We start from the raw sequence: 14,877 nt of genomic DNA on the forward strand, positions 1-14,877 counted from the left end.
AGAAAATGTTTGCCTTTTACTGAAAATTTTTTTGTCCTCGCAGTGCGACCATCATCACTGTCGACATGCCCTGTGGGCGCATGGCTGAGGCCATCTGCATATGCTGCATGAACTCAAGCTCCGTCTGTCTCTAGTACGGGATGGATGTTGCTGGTCAAGGTAGGGCTGATGGTAAGGGAGGTTGGAGCCGACTGAGGTAAGTGCCAGTTCACACATATCTTGAACTTGGTTTTGAAATGAAAAATTGGATCTGAATGCTGATATTTGGGTGGTTGGTTTAGTAATCTACCTTGCCCATCGTTGTCTTCTACAGTCCCATAAGATTCTATTATAAAGTTTAATTATAAGAGTGTTGAACCAGAGGTCTTTCCCTCGTGATAAAGTAGTTGTATAACCTTTAAGTTTAGCAGGAAAGTTGTCTACAGCCTACGGATTTCATCTCTAGGTTCTATAGGCTGCGTTTAGTTCAGCGCAAAGTTTGGATTTTAGTTGAAATTGGAGATGATGTGACTGAAAAGTTGTGTGTGTATGACAGGTTGATGTGATAAAAAATGACGGAAGTTTGGATCCAAACTTTGGATCTAAACACAGCCATAATCATTGTTGCCAGTTGTTAAGAGCAACTCTGGTCTCGTGGATAGCTTTCAATGGAAATATGTGTTTCCTATATTATAGAGCTGTTACGCTGGCACTAGAGTTAAGTAATGGAAATATGATATGTGCAAAATAGGAGACTTAATTCATACACTTAAATGATACAAGCACACAGTTTTTTTTTATCTCAAGCTTTGCATGTATGTTCTTGCCGTGTGTTACTAATTATCTTTTGGTGCATAGCTGCATATAATTCCTATTTGGATACCGTACCTGATGGTGCTCCTTCGATTAATTCACACAAGTTACTTGACATCGACCACTGCTGCATTGATCCTTACGATCTAAACATATGCCACAAAAATAACTCCATTAACCTATATTTATTCACATTTAGAAAAAGAAGATTAGGAGGGAGGACTAATATTGTTGAGTTGTTTAGTGACTTAATATTGTTGACTCCCAGTATTGACACTAAAATTGTATTTTTGCAGCTATGTATAAGATGTAGCAAAAAAAATCCATTTGCACATCAACAAGAAGGCCTTGCTGTAATTCAATCCTCTATTTGCTATGAGTGGAGGACGAGAAGCAAGGAGTGATTCCATTGAATGTTTGAAAGATTTGTTTTGGTTTTCTGTTTTCAGATTTCCTGTAACTAGGTTGAATCTAGGATGAACTATTGTTTGAATTCTGTTGTATTCTTATTGTATATGTTATTAGTTAAATCTGCGATGGTATCTGTAATTAGGTTTGAATCTGAAATGGTATGAGAAATTGGATTGAATTTGGTAGGCTCAAATTTAATGGGTCTGTTTAGTGGGCTTTGATTTGATAGTTGGTTGACAAAATGGGCCAGTTCTGAAATGGGCCTAGCTTTGAAATGGGCCTATTTTAAAATGGGCCAGTTTAAAAAAATTAATGGGCCGCTGTTAAAAAATTAATGGGCCGTTAAAAAAATAATGGGGCCATATAAAAAAATTTGCTGACGTCAGCTGCCACGTCATCACACACGTGTCAACGACCACGTCACCTGCCATGTTGGCCGCCACGCGGCAACCATCTATGACGTTAAATTTCGTCACAAAGGTTGGGCCTGGGCTAGACTACACGAGCCCAAAAGCGTTTAATGACGGTTAAAAAATGTCATAGATTGTGCTGATCCATGACGATTTCGGAGAAAACGTCGGCAGATTTAATCTGTGATGCTCAATAGATGACGATAAGTAGAATCGTCACAGACAAATTCCTGTGACGAATTTTCTGTGATCCATGACGAATTTTTTTGTCATAGATTAAATAGATTCTTGTAGTGCAATGATGGCGTTGTACGCGTTGTCGAATTCTGCGACACCAAAGGTGATATGCTCTGTTCGGAAGTTATTGGCCTATCCAAAGGTGACGGGTAACGTGACGTTACCCAACGGTTTAGACGATCATTCTGGAGTGATTACATGGAAGGGCTGATATGTGGGCGTCAGCTCGCTTCGAGGTATCCCCATAACGTCCAAAGTGCTGGCGAAGAGCAAGTTGATTGGACTCCCGCCATCAATGAGAACCTGTGCCACCTTGATATTCCGAATAGTGGGTTCGACTACGATCGGATATCTACCTGGTGTGGTTGCGATCTTGGGGTGGTCTGCCTTCGTGAACTCGATCTTATGCTGAGACCATTTCATCTTGGCAGTAGCCGCCTGCGATGTGGACCAGACTTCGTGTTCTACCTTTTTGTACTCCCTCTTTGAGGTGTACGATGTAGAACCGCCGAAGATATGAGAGACATGGAGGTCGTACTCTGGGAAAGCGGAGTCAGAGTCAAGAGTGGCGGCTTCCTTAGCCGTTTCGACGACACGAACTGGCTTCCCTCTCTAGATCGCTAGTTGTCTCGCGAGCTCCATTTTGAAAACATAACAATCCTCCGTGGCGTGATTGTTAGTCTTGTGTATCGGGCACCATTACTTGCGTGAGTCGTCGTTCTGGGGGTTTGGGCGCCTGGGTGGGTCCGTTTGCTCAGCAGCGAGGACCTCTCCCGAGAGTTTGCGCTTCCCACTTTTGCGACTTCTCTTTTTGCTCGACTCTGGTGCGTCTCTTTTGGTTGACTTCTTCTCCTCACCCACCTTGCTCTTTCCCTCCTTTTCTCTTAAAGCATCATCTGCATGGGCACATCTGTCGATAATCTCGAACAACTTCCGAGCAGATATGATTCGTCGCGTCGCCAACTCCTAGGTGGTGTTATCGATCTCGGACGCCTGACTTGAATGCGCGGATAACAGAAGCATCGGTGATCTCGAGGATCGTATTCCTGCACTCATTGAATCGCCGAATGTAGTCCCTCAATGATTCTCCTAGGTTCTGAGTTAGGGCATGTAGGACATCCTTAATCGCGTGGCGCTTGTAAGTTCCCTAGAAGTTAGCAACGAACTGCTGCCACAAGTCTTCCCATGAGGAGATTGTGCGGGACGGGATGTGGAATAGCCATGAGCGAGCAGATCCTTTTAATGCAGCTGGTAAATAATTTGCCAGTGCATTGTCGTCTGCACCAGCAGCGTAGAGAATTGTGGAGTAGACTTGCAAAAATTTTTCTGGGTTTGTACTTCCATCATATTTCTCGATTTCTCTTGGTCGGAACTTCTCGGGCCATCGCACATTTCGGAGTGAGGGTGTGAATGCTCTACACCTGCCTCCTGGGACGGAAGGCGGCCCATGGTTATGACGTCGTAGGGGAGGTATATCTGATGAAGAAAATGACGAAGACGAGGATGAGGGGTCGCTTGGTTTAGGAGCCCGGCTTCTCGAACAATGATTGTGTCCCCGATCTCGACTAGGCGCGGGAGATTGCGAATTGTGATCTCGTTGGTCGTTGCCGTCTCGCTCCTGATCTTGGGCATCGTCCTGAACTCAGCGATTGGCCCCCCTGATCTTGCTGGTTGTTGTAGTTGGTGTCATTGCGGCGGTCGCTGTGGGCCCGCCGGCCTTGGTCTTCGTTAGGTCCACCTCCTCGGTCGTCGTTCCTTCCTCGTTCGCGAAGGAGAGCAGTGACGATGTCGTCAATGAACAATATTCTCTCCGCGGCGAGAAGGGGAATGGTGTCGATGACGATCATTATTGTTCCGATCTCTTCTGTCTCTCCGTCAGTCATCCAAGTGTTCGCGGAGATCGCGATTCTCGCGATGCGGTTCAATAGGTTCACGTGTCGCCCGAGGTGATCGATTACCGGAGGGATGTTCTCTGTTGGCGTTTTTTGCCTCCGCATTCTCGGCGGTTGGCTCGCCGTTCCCTCAGGGCTGATCTCGTGGTGATGGCTCATTGGCCGACGTCTGGATTTGTTACGGGATCAAAGGGACTTTCCCTCAATATCGCATCTAGGTTTCACAACTGTTGACAGGCGTTCTCGCTGCTGCGGACGGACTTGTCTCGATGTTGTCGACCACGTTCACATCCCGTGGTGACTCCGAAGAGAATTCATAGTCTTCCAGCAGGTGTAACACATATGGCTCGTTTGGATTAGTGCCAACATATCCTACAAACCGATCTGGAGCCGGCTCCACATCTCGTTCCTTGGCAACACACAGAGCTTGAACTCGTGGCTGTTGGACACGATGATGCGGCACTTTGAAGGTCCTGAGGAAGATCTTGCAGCTTGTGAGATCGTGAGATCTGGATTTGTGAATTGGACAGTAGATGGCGCCCGTTGGTGAAGTGCGTTGAATTCCACGTTCCCAACAAGCGTAGAGTTTAGCCTTCACATGGACTATCAGTGGGTAGTCCTCGAGAGTATGTTTGGATGTCTTATGAACAGGACACCAAGATCTCGGTTTTTGTGTTGTCATCCTTGTCGGCTCTGATCTCTTGTATAGAGAACATAATTCGGCCGCTTGAGGATTCCTCCCAGGTGTTGGGGCCCTCGATGTTCCGTTCTCCACTTGCATGGGAGGAATCGTCGGCGGGGTGTCGTTTCTCGGAGTCGTAGCCGTGCCTTTCTCGTTCCCGGTAATGATTGGGCCATTCGAGATTGGCGTAATGGTATAGATCGGAAACACAATAGATCCGACTTGAGTCCACACCAACGATGTCGAGGTAGAGGCTCCTTGATTGACACTGGTGTTGGTACTGCTGTCGTGAAGGCTTGAAGTCATACTGGCAGAACCTTAAGCACCAAGTCCCTCTACCTGGCACGCCACTATCGACGAGTAATACTCGTGGACCGAATGAGCTGAATATTGGGGTACGTTGGAACGAGGGTCTACGTAGTACGACATCAAGCAGACAAAAGACAAGGATTATACGGGTTCAGGCCCCTTGTCAGGTAATAGCCCTAGTCCAGTTTATATGAGATTGATGATGAGGAATCACATATTACAAAGGAAGTAGACGAAACAGACGGTACCGACGAGATCGTAGTTGATGAATCCGATGAGATCTCCCGGCGACTAGGCTCCACGTACTCTGGCTTCGTAACTATGGTGTGTGTGTTGGCGATGAAATTTGATGCCTTGCACCCCTCCCTGGGGGTCCCTTTTCTACCGTGGATCATCTTGACCCTTAAGTAAGGCCTGTTAATATCTGATCTGGTACGGTATAACAGAAACTCTACCCTTCCGAGTAGGACTTTAGAAATCACTTGACTCGTAGAGATATTTTCCGTAATTTTGAACGAATTCCAAACGGTATACATGGGAACGATCCGTGTGCGTAAAGGTATACCTTATTAGTGTATTCCATAAGTCGTAGGGTAGGAGGTATGCTTTATCCATAACCCTGACAATAAGTGAATAAAATGAGGGAGTTAATTTGGACCATATATTAATCATCTAATGACTAAAAGTAATTAAGGTGACATGGCTTAATTAGAAAAAAGAGAAATAACATTAAACCTATAGGACGGACTTTATTTATATATAGGATATATTGGATTTCACCTGTTATCCTGTTCTTTTGTTGATTATTTTTCTCACTCGCATCCTGTATGTATAACGAAAATCAAGCTTTAATTAGTAGTATAATGGAGAGGCAGCGTGGCAGCGCTGGCTTTGTTCCCTGCCATCATGCTATAAACTAATAATATATAAGCGTGTCACATCAATGAAAACATAATGTTGTACGAAGTATTCACTACTCTACTATACGAGCAACTAGTACCAAGATGAATCTCGATGAGATATTATGTTCCTTTTTTTTTAAAAAAAAAACACTGTACCAGCTATTAGTACCATGAAGCCATGCATGAATCAAGGGCAAAATGTACTTATCTACTCTCTCTGTTCGAAAGAAAAAAAAGACAAACCCTAAATTTTCGTATCTAACGTTTGACTGTCCGTCTTATATGAATTTTTTTTATAATTAGTATTTTTATTATTGTTAGATAATAAAACATGATTAATACTTTATACCTGACTTGTCTTTTTTTTTCATAATTTTTTCAAATAAAACGGACGGTCAAACGTTGGACATGTAAATTCAGGGTTTGCCTTTTTTTTTATGAGGGAGTACGTAAGTATCGTGCTTCCTAATTATTGGTGATATTACTCAAACACGCGATTCAGGCATGGAAAGTTTAATCGATCGAGCATATTCTCCGTGTTAATCATTAAATTAATTTAGTGTGTTCAACCCTGACAAAGTTGGATCCGATCACCGCTGTTGAGCCCATATCGTTACCTCTGACAGGTTTGATCCTCATCAGGTAACAGTGGTTAGTCATGATTGCACCTCATCTCTAATCGGTGGAAGCCCTTTAGTGATGATTAACATCTTTAATGAGCCATGTAGTCTAGTGGTTACAGTGACCTGAGTAATACTCTAAGGTTTTGAGTTTAAATCTTTTATAGAGCGAATTTTAGATTGGGTTGTTTACGGGGTTAAGTACCTTATTTCAATGGTCGTATATATCCGGTTAGATATAGAGGCTGATACTTTTTTTTAAAAAAAAAATCTCTAATGGGCCATTTTGAAATATCCCGTTGCAGGTGAGATTCACCTGTATGACATATGGCTCTTTCTTGCCTGTCACAGATGACAGATTGTCATTCATCAACTGTCATAGGTGTGAAAATTAAAAAAAAAAAGCCTCGCCCCCCTAGCTCACGATATGGAGGAAAAACTGTAGGATAAATATCAAGATGCACGACACATCAACTTTCTATTTTAATGGCAGATCCAATAACATCAGAGAAAAATTAATGGTTTTTGCCAAATTAACTAATTTGGGCAACATATCCTAATTACTCCCTTAGTACCTTTCAAACACAGTCACTATCCAACTTTGAACATCCGTCCTAATTAAATTTTTTTAAATTAGTATTTTTATTGTTCTTAAATGGTAAAACACGAATAGTATTTTATGCGTGATCTGTGTTTTTTTAATTTATTAAATAAAATGGACGATCAAAGTTTGAGACGAAAACTGCAAAACTACACTTAAAATGAGATAGAGGGAGTATTATCCTTGCATGGCTAGCTAGCTACTCCCTTCGTCCTAAAATATTAGAGATTTTGGACGGATGAGACACTTCCTAGCACAGCGGATGGCTCTCTAGATTCGTTGTGCTAGGAAGTATCCCATCCGTTTAAAATCTCTTATATTTTAGAACGGAGAAAGTAGCTAGCAGAAGTAGTATGTCCATTGCTCTATATATAGGATGGGTGGCAGCAGGGTGGTTAACTTAACTGGCTATAAGCATTAATTAGCAGAAGCTAGCTAGATGATATACTCGATCTATATGTACTACTACACCAGATCGATGCATATGGATCACCGCTTAGCATGTGCTTTCACCATTTCGCAGCCACCGCCGCCTGCATGTGCCTGCATGTGCCTGCAGGTTTCGCACAACGCCACCACCACTGCTGCAGCTAGGAATAATAGAAGCACTATCATCGTGTGCAGCCCAAACGCAAGCAGCAAGCATCACAGCAGCAGCAAGCGTTTACGATCATCGCGTGTGGTGTCTTGTCATGCAGCACCATCGTCTGCTCCAGCTGCTGCCCAGGCTCCCGGTTTCGAGCCCTCGGTGTGGGGTGATTTTTTCGTCCACCATGAACCTCGGCCAACGCAGGAAAGTTTATACTGTATTATCCGTACCTCAGTGTGTGTGAAATTTTCTCAACCACAGACAATATACTCCCTCTGTCCAAAAAGATAATTCTTAGGTTTTCGTGTCCAACGTTTGACCGTCCGTCTTATATGAATTTTTTTATAATTAGTGTTTTCATTATTGTTAGATGATAAAACATGAACAATACTTTATACACGACTTATCTTTTTAATTTTTTTCATAATTTTTTCAAATAAGACGGACGGTCAAATGTTAAACACGGAAACCCAGGAATCGAGTCATTTTGGGGCGGAGGGAGTACTACATAAATATATATCATTGTCATGCATGCATGGATCGAGTTATGCATTGAGTGTCGGTTCAAGTTTTACAGAGGTTAATAATTTTAACCGATTACCATCGAATTTGCATTCCTGCATGAAGGTTACTACCTCTGTACTCACTTGACTAGAGAACATTTTAATTTTTTGTATTGTAGAAAAATCAGCAAAATACACATTTTTTCTCGTTCAATTTTTTTAATATTTTCTTTAATAAATATTAAATTAGTATGCTTTAAAACATAAAAATATATTTTATACATAAGAGCTCTGTATGGCAAATTAACCTATACAACTGAAATATATTTTTCAATGTAAACTTATTCTATTGAAATATTAACCATTAGATTAATTTGCATCTAGATTGGATCTAGAAAAAGCCTTAAAAATTGGCATATTGGTCAACAACTTAGCTAGCGTGAACATTTAGGATCCATATGTCACACATGAGTCTTTTAGCCATGGAAGCTGGCCATCTCAACAAAGGTCTGCAGGTTTTGCTTTTGATTGCTAGTTTTCATCGTTGCATCCAGGCTAGCATGTGCAAGGAAAGAAACCACAGTGCTACACTCCATAACAATATATTAAATGTTATCGTCTCTCGACAATGCAGTTTTGTCATGATTCATATCTCCAGTCCTTGCCTAAGTCTCGTGATTCACAACTTATTGTTTTAAGACTGAGAACATGCAAACTAACATAATTTCCAACCAATTCGACTCCTCAAACATATCTTCTATCTCCAATAATGAACACTGCAAAATACAAAACAATCTAGCTGATATGTTTAGAATGCAGAAAAAGAAAACAGAATGAATCATCAGTAACACTATCTTTGACAAACGCGGGTGATTGCCATGTCCATGTACCGGCATGCTTATTTTTCAAGTTGTTGTACTAGATGACCACTGCCTACTATATTCTTGTACTGAGGGTATAATTTACTCAAATTGTTATGTTTCTCTTTGTCATATATAGCTTCTAAACTATTGCTACTGCTTTTGACGAATCTCTTCAAGTCTATCTTTTTTTTTCCTGCAATCCAAACTAACAAATCAGTACATTCATGCAGCAATCGACAGAATGGATGAGGGATAGGGCCGACAAATTGAAAGAGGATGTATGCACACTATTTACACCCACTAAGGACATCTTAAGGAGGATGTACTTAGTAGATGAAATAGTGCATCTAGGAATCGATCACCTCTTTGAAAAAGAGATTGAAACTGCATTAAAAGACATACATGAAACCGAATTCACTAGCTCTAACCTTCACGAGGTTGCTCTACGGTTTCGTTTGCTTAGGGAGCGTGGGTTTTGGGTATCTCCAGGTATTTCTCTACTTAGTTAATGGATTGTGCATAGTTATTTTGGAACTGTTCATTACTACGACGATTGAGGACCATATATATATAAATGTTCAAAAGAGATTGCGAATAACGTGCCTAGCTAAACCTTGGAACTTCACAAACATTTTTATATCAAATCTCACATGCAGATATATTCAACAAATTCAAAGGAGATGATGGTAATTTCTTAAATGAATTTGCTGAAGACCCAAGGAGCCTACTATCTTTATACAACGCAGCCCACCTCTTCATACATGGTGAGCCAGAACTCGAGGAAGCTATTTCTTTTGCAAGGAACCATCTCGAATCAATGAGTTCGCATAGTGTTTTGAAGGCCCCTTTAGCTGATCAAGTGAAGCGGCATCTTCGCTTGCCACTGCCAAGGACTCACAAGAGAGTGGAGATGCTACATTATATGTTTGAGTATGACCAAGAGAATGAGCACAATCCGGTTCTTCTTGAACTAGCAAAGTTGGATTTCAACCTACTGCAGCAGGTTCACTTGAAAGAGCTCAAGGAAATTTCTAGGTACTAATATGAATGCTAACTTTAATTTGTTATTTTGAATAAAATAAAATCAAAGGCTAAGACAATTCATGGTGTACGAAATTAATGAAAGAAATATGCAATAATTAAAATCAATAAAAATGGTAATCTATAATATAGTCTAGAACAAAAGATTTGATGACCATTACTGCAAATAGCTATAACTGTCAGTTGATTTAGAAAAGACATACTCCTTAATTACTACTTACGTGCACCGTATAGAGTGTGTTGCAGTTTTTATAGAATAAATGATCTAATAACACAAGCATAAGTTTCGCGGAACATGAATTATGTTTTCTATATAGAAAAAGAAAATAACCTGAACATTAATATAACTTTTATTATATGATACATGTACCGTGCTATGCTACGACCTTTAACTGTTTGTGTGTATATATTTAAGAACCTGAAAGTAATAACTAGTATTAATTTTTTTCTCAGGTGGTGGAAAGATGTTTTGGCATATATGGGTCTAGACCATATCCGAGACCGTGTGATCGAGTGCTACACCTGGTCCTATGCTGTATACCACGAGAAAGACTTGGCACTTGCACGAATGATCTTTGCTAAGCTAGTCGCGCTAACTTCCGTATTGGATGACACATACGATGTCCATGCGTATACCTCCATCGAAGAGTGCCGGATGCTAAACGTAGCCATTCAAGGGTTGGACACTTCATTAATTTTTATGCATCCAATTAATCTTAAGTTTTGGATAATTAATTAAATTTCCCCTGACGTAACTGCTAGATTATTTAATCCTGCCCTGACTAATAATGTTATACCGTTCCAGATGGGATGACAGCGCTGCCTTGCTTGTACCAGAGTACCTGAGAAAGTTTTATGAAATAATCTTGAGGACCTTTAGGGAGTTTGAGGATCAAATACCAAGAAATCAGAGGTACCTTGCTGCTTTCTCCAAGGCAGAGGTATGACTCACTCCCTCTTTACTTCTGACCCAGAAAAAAACTTAGACCGTCCTTGTTTATTTACTCTCACCTTTGATGACCAATATTTTAACTTTGACCGTTACTCCCTCCATCCCATAATATAAGGGATTTTGGGTGGATGTGAGGACAGATGGAGTAATTAATAACCTTCAAACAATCAATATATGATTAATCAAAATTAATCATATATTTTAATTTGATGAATGACGTATCGTAGGGTGGTGTATACTTTAGGAAAAAGTATGAATTACCCCGTGAACAATCGTGGTAGACCGAATTATACCCTGAACTCGAAAATTGGACATTCGATACCCTCAACTATTGTTTTGAATGGTTTTGACTTGAAATTACACACGTGGCACCAACGTGGCAGCCCAGTCAGCAAAACAAAAAAAACTGGGCCCACTTGTCATACTTCTCCCTCAATCCCCTCAACCCAGTCCCTTCACATTCCCCCCTGCTCTCTCTTGCCACGTGCTCGGTTGGCCGGTGGTGGAGGAGAACCACGCCCGAGCGGGTGGAGGAGGCGGACCGGGCAGCCGGCGACGGATGCGGACCTCGCCTGGGCAGTGGGCAACTAAGGTGGAGCTCGCCCGGGCAGCTGGTGGCGGAGGCGGACCCGACGACCGACAGTGAATGCGGATCAGGCTATTGACGACGGAGGCGGACTAGGCAGCCAGCGGCGGAGGTGTAGCTCAGCTGGTGCCTTAGATCCAGAGCCCGCCGTGGGCCGGTGGGGGACGAGGGTGACGGCGATGAGGTCAGTGCTGGCATAGGAGGAAGCAGAGCCCTGGGAATCAAGGCGACGGTCCTGACAGCAATGACGAGTGGGCTCAAGCTCCTCCTCTCAAGCCATGGCACTACCGAGCTCCTCCTCCTCGAGTTCCCTCCCTTGGTTGTGAGCTCCACAACTCTCCTCGCTAAGCTCGAGCTCCGCCTAGTGCGAGTCCACGTGCACGTGGCTCCGGCAACAAGCACCCCCTTCTCCGAGCGACGGCAAACCACCACCATGGCACCAAGCCACCCCTCTCCTTCTTCCTGCCTCCACTCAGGCATGAATCCCATCCCCTTTTGTTGAGCTCAGAGAAGACGGGGTCAGCAGCGAGCTTGATGTAACCGGGGCGGCATCCAACTCCATGGCAGCATCGAATCAAAGCAATCCCCTTGCTGAGGTCAAGGAAGATGGAGTCGTCGGGGTGGCCTCATGCCCATGACGAGCTCCACGGAGACGGATCCGCATAGGTTGCCATTGGTAGAGCGCCGGCGGCAGCAGCAATAGCTAGCCGAGCTCGTGGAGCCCCTTCCTCCCCCTCCCTGTTGGATTGGCCCTGGCCACCGGTGCTCTCTCCTCTGCTCACCGAGAGAGAGAGGCTGAGAAGGAGGGAAAAAAAAGAGACGCTGACAAGTGGGCCCCATTGTTTTTTATTTGTTTTCTGACTGTATCGCGACGTGTGTGCCATATAGGCTGAAAATCGTATCGAATAGAGTTACAATGGTAATTTGTCCGGTTTTAAGAGTTTGGGGTGTCAAATGTTCTGTATTGTAGTTTAGGGAGTAAATCGTACTATTTCAATATTTCGGGAGATAAATTATGGGGTATATATACAATACAGTACATATGTCCGCGATAGAAGAAGTATTTGAAAGTGTTTTAAACCAGAGGGAGTAGCATAAAACCTGCTGCATATATATACTAATTTTTATTGTATATTTTGTAGTAATGAATAGTATTGGAGCAATTGATATCAATTAGTAGTACGTACTATATATTTACATATCTATCTATGCAGTTAGTTTTGTTTCGTGAATACATTTGAATCCTTAATTTACTAGCTTGCATGTGTGCATGCCAGTTCCAAAAGCTGACCAGTAATTACCTGGAAGCAGCGGAATGGTACCACCGGAATCACAAGCCGAGCTTCAACGATCAGGTGGCTCTGGGAACCGCAACCACAGGCACAAGATCGCTTGCTGCCGGCCTAATGCTTGGCATGGGTGATGCTGCAACAACAAAACAAGCATTCCAGTGGGCTGTTACTAGCACTGACGCCATCATCTCCTGTGGAAAAATTGGGCGTTTAATGAATGACATTTCTGGATTCAAGGTAACAGAGAGAGTTGAATTAATTTAATTTACTGCTGGAGTAGTATTTTACTAGTTACCAAGTAATTAATTAATCTCAATTTAGAACTCCATGTCAACGAGAGAGCTAGCATCAGGTTTGACAGAATTTTCCACTTAACATAACGCTCGGAGATATCTTAGGCTAGTGTGTAAGGACATGCATGTTTGACACGGCTAGCTTCGAATCCAATTTTTTTAAAAGCTAGATATTTTGATTGCTATCTAGCTCTAGAAATCCATAGAGCTTTAACTATGTCGATAGCATTTGAATTAATTATCCTTTTTCTTGCCATTTTCAAATCCGGTCCTTATTGAGAAATATATATAGCTTTCAAAACATGGTGTATTTGTTTCTGAAATAAAAAAACGCAAGTACTCCCTCCGTCCCAAAATATAACAACTTTTAGCTCTCAAGATTTGTCCCAAAATATAACAACTTCTCCACTAATCCCTAACCAATCACAACCCCCCACCATTCAATTTTTCCACTTAACTCCACTACTCAACCAATAATAACTCTCCACCATTCACTTATATATACTTTCTTAATAACTGTGCCAAACTCTAAAAATACTTATAATATGGGACGGAGGGAGTATAAGGGAAGGACCTAATATTAAATAAATAAAAGGGGAGAGGCTTCGAACCCAGGCCGTACCACCTTATGAGAACTCTGGCCGTTTCTCTATTTCTTTCTGAAATATAACTGTTTAATTATTAATCACTATTCATTTATACGGATGCGCATATGCAGCTTGGGTCGCAGAACAAAGCTGACATGGCATGCGCAGTCGAGGCCTACATCGAGGAGCACAAGGTCACAGCCGACGTCGCCATCGCCAGGATAAACGAGGTGTTGGAGGACGAATGGAAAACAACCAACCAGGCTCGCGTCGACCACCGGGCTGTTCTTCCTGTGGTGCAGCGTATGATCAACATCACGCTGGGCATCCAGTTGTTCTACGGCAACGACTGTGATGCTTTCACGTTCGGCAAACAGCTTCAGGAGGTTCTTGAGGATCTCTATGTCAAGCCCATGTCCTTATTATAGAGGCTGAAACTAGGTGAAACCCCGCGCACTGCTGCGGGAATTTAGTATAAAGATATACATTGAAACATTATGTGAGTTATGTTGGATGATAATTTAACATGTTTGTGTTTGAAAAGCTCTTAAATTATAAAAACTATGAAGATATAGCATGTTTGCATGATGTTTAAATGTGATGATTGTTAGTGGATGATGATGTGGCATCTTGTTAATTAGTGAATGATGATGTGGCATCTTTGCATGAAGATATACATTAAAACATTATGTGAATTATGTTGGATGATAATTTAACATGTTTGTATTTGAAAAACTCTTAAATTATAAAAACTATAAAGATATAGCATGTTTGCATGATGTTTAAATGTGATGATTGTTAGTGGATGATGATGTGACATCTTGTTAATTAGTGGATGATGATGTGGCATCTTGTTAGTGGATGATGATGTGGCATCTTTTAATGTTAAGCTTAAGGAGTTAGTGGGGATAACTTTACAGTAAGATAGGATTAGTTATTGCATGCATGGGAATGATTAATGCCAAATATATCCATCTGTCTCGTAGTTTGCTCAATCAGTACCATATATATATTTTTTTATCTAATTCACATGATGATCGATGTACGTGTCCATGAACTTTTTTTGGGCAGCAACTTTCCTCTATTTATCTATATGGACAAATAATGCTAGTGTTAGCTGCTAATCACCCGATCGAACACTTTGTGCGCACAAGGCACACGTCCGGCACGGCAACAGACGAGAAGACTGAAGAATGCTAGGAGAAATTCAGAACAGATAAACAGAGTATTTCAGAGTTTCAGAGAATCATGGGAGAGAGAGAATTTGTGGGGTAATTTTCTGGTTTCTTCCATTCAACTGAATTGTAAAAACTTA

At 41.9% G+C, this 14,877-nt stretch overlaps 1 protein-coding gene across 1 annotated transcript; it reads left to right on the plus strand.

The window, feature by feature from the left end:
• The first annotated feature begins 8,956 nt into the window (after positions 1–8,956).
• LOC107278021 (tau-cadinol synthase) lies at positions 8,957–14,158 on the plus strand. Its single transcript, XM_015778862.3, has 6 exons — positions 8,957–9,300; positions 9,468–9,846; positions 10,306–10,530; positions 10,658–10,793; positions 12,668–12,919; positions 13,694–14,158. Exons 1-6 carry the CDS (start codon positions 9,036–9,038, stop codon positions 13,988–13,990), a joined length of 1,554 nt encoding a protein of 517 aa, XP_015634348.2. The 5' UTR covers positions 8,957–9,035; the 3' UTR covers positions 13,991–14,158.
• Positions 14,159–14,877: the final 719 nt, after the last annotated feature.

The sequence above is a fragment of the Oryza sativa genome, chromosome 4 (genome assembly GCF_034140825.1).
Source record: "Oryza sativa Japonica Group chromosome 4, ASM3414082v1".
NCBI lineage: Eukaryota > Viridiplantae > Streptophyta > Magnoliopsida > Poales > Poaceae > Oryza > Oryza sativa.

Bases quoted from the DNA above. Each gene is read 5' to 3' on its own strand.
- LOC107278021 (XM_015778862.3), top strand. From the start codon at position 9,036: ATGCAGCAATCGACAGAATGGATGAGGGATAGGGCCGACAAATTGAAA. The intron at 9,301-9,467 runs GTATTTCTCTAC...TCTCACATGCAG, and splicing joins TGGGTTTTGGGTATCTCCAG to ATATATTCAACAAATTCAAA. The intron at 12,920-13,693 runs GTAACAGAGAGA...GCGCATATGCAG, and splicing joins ATGACATTTCTGGATTCAAG to CTTGGGTCGCAGAACAAAGC.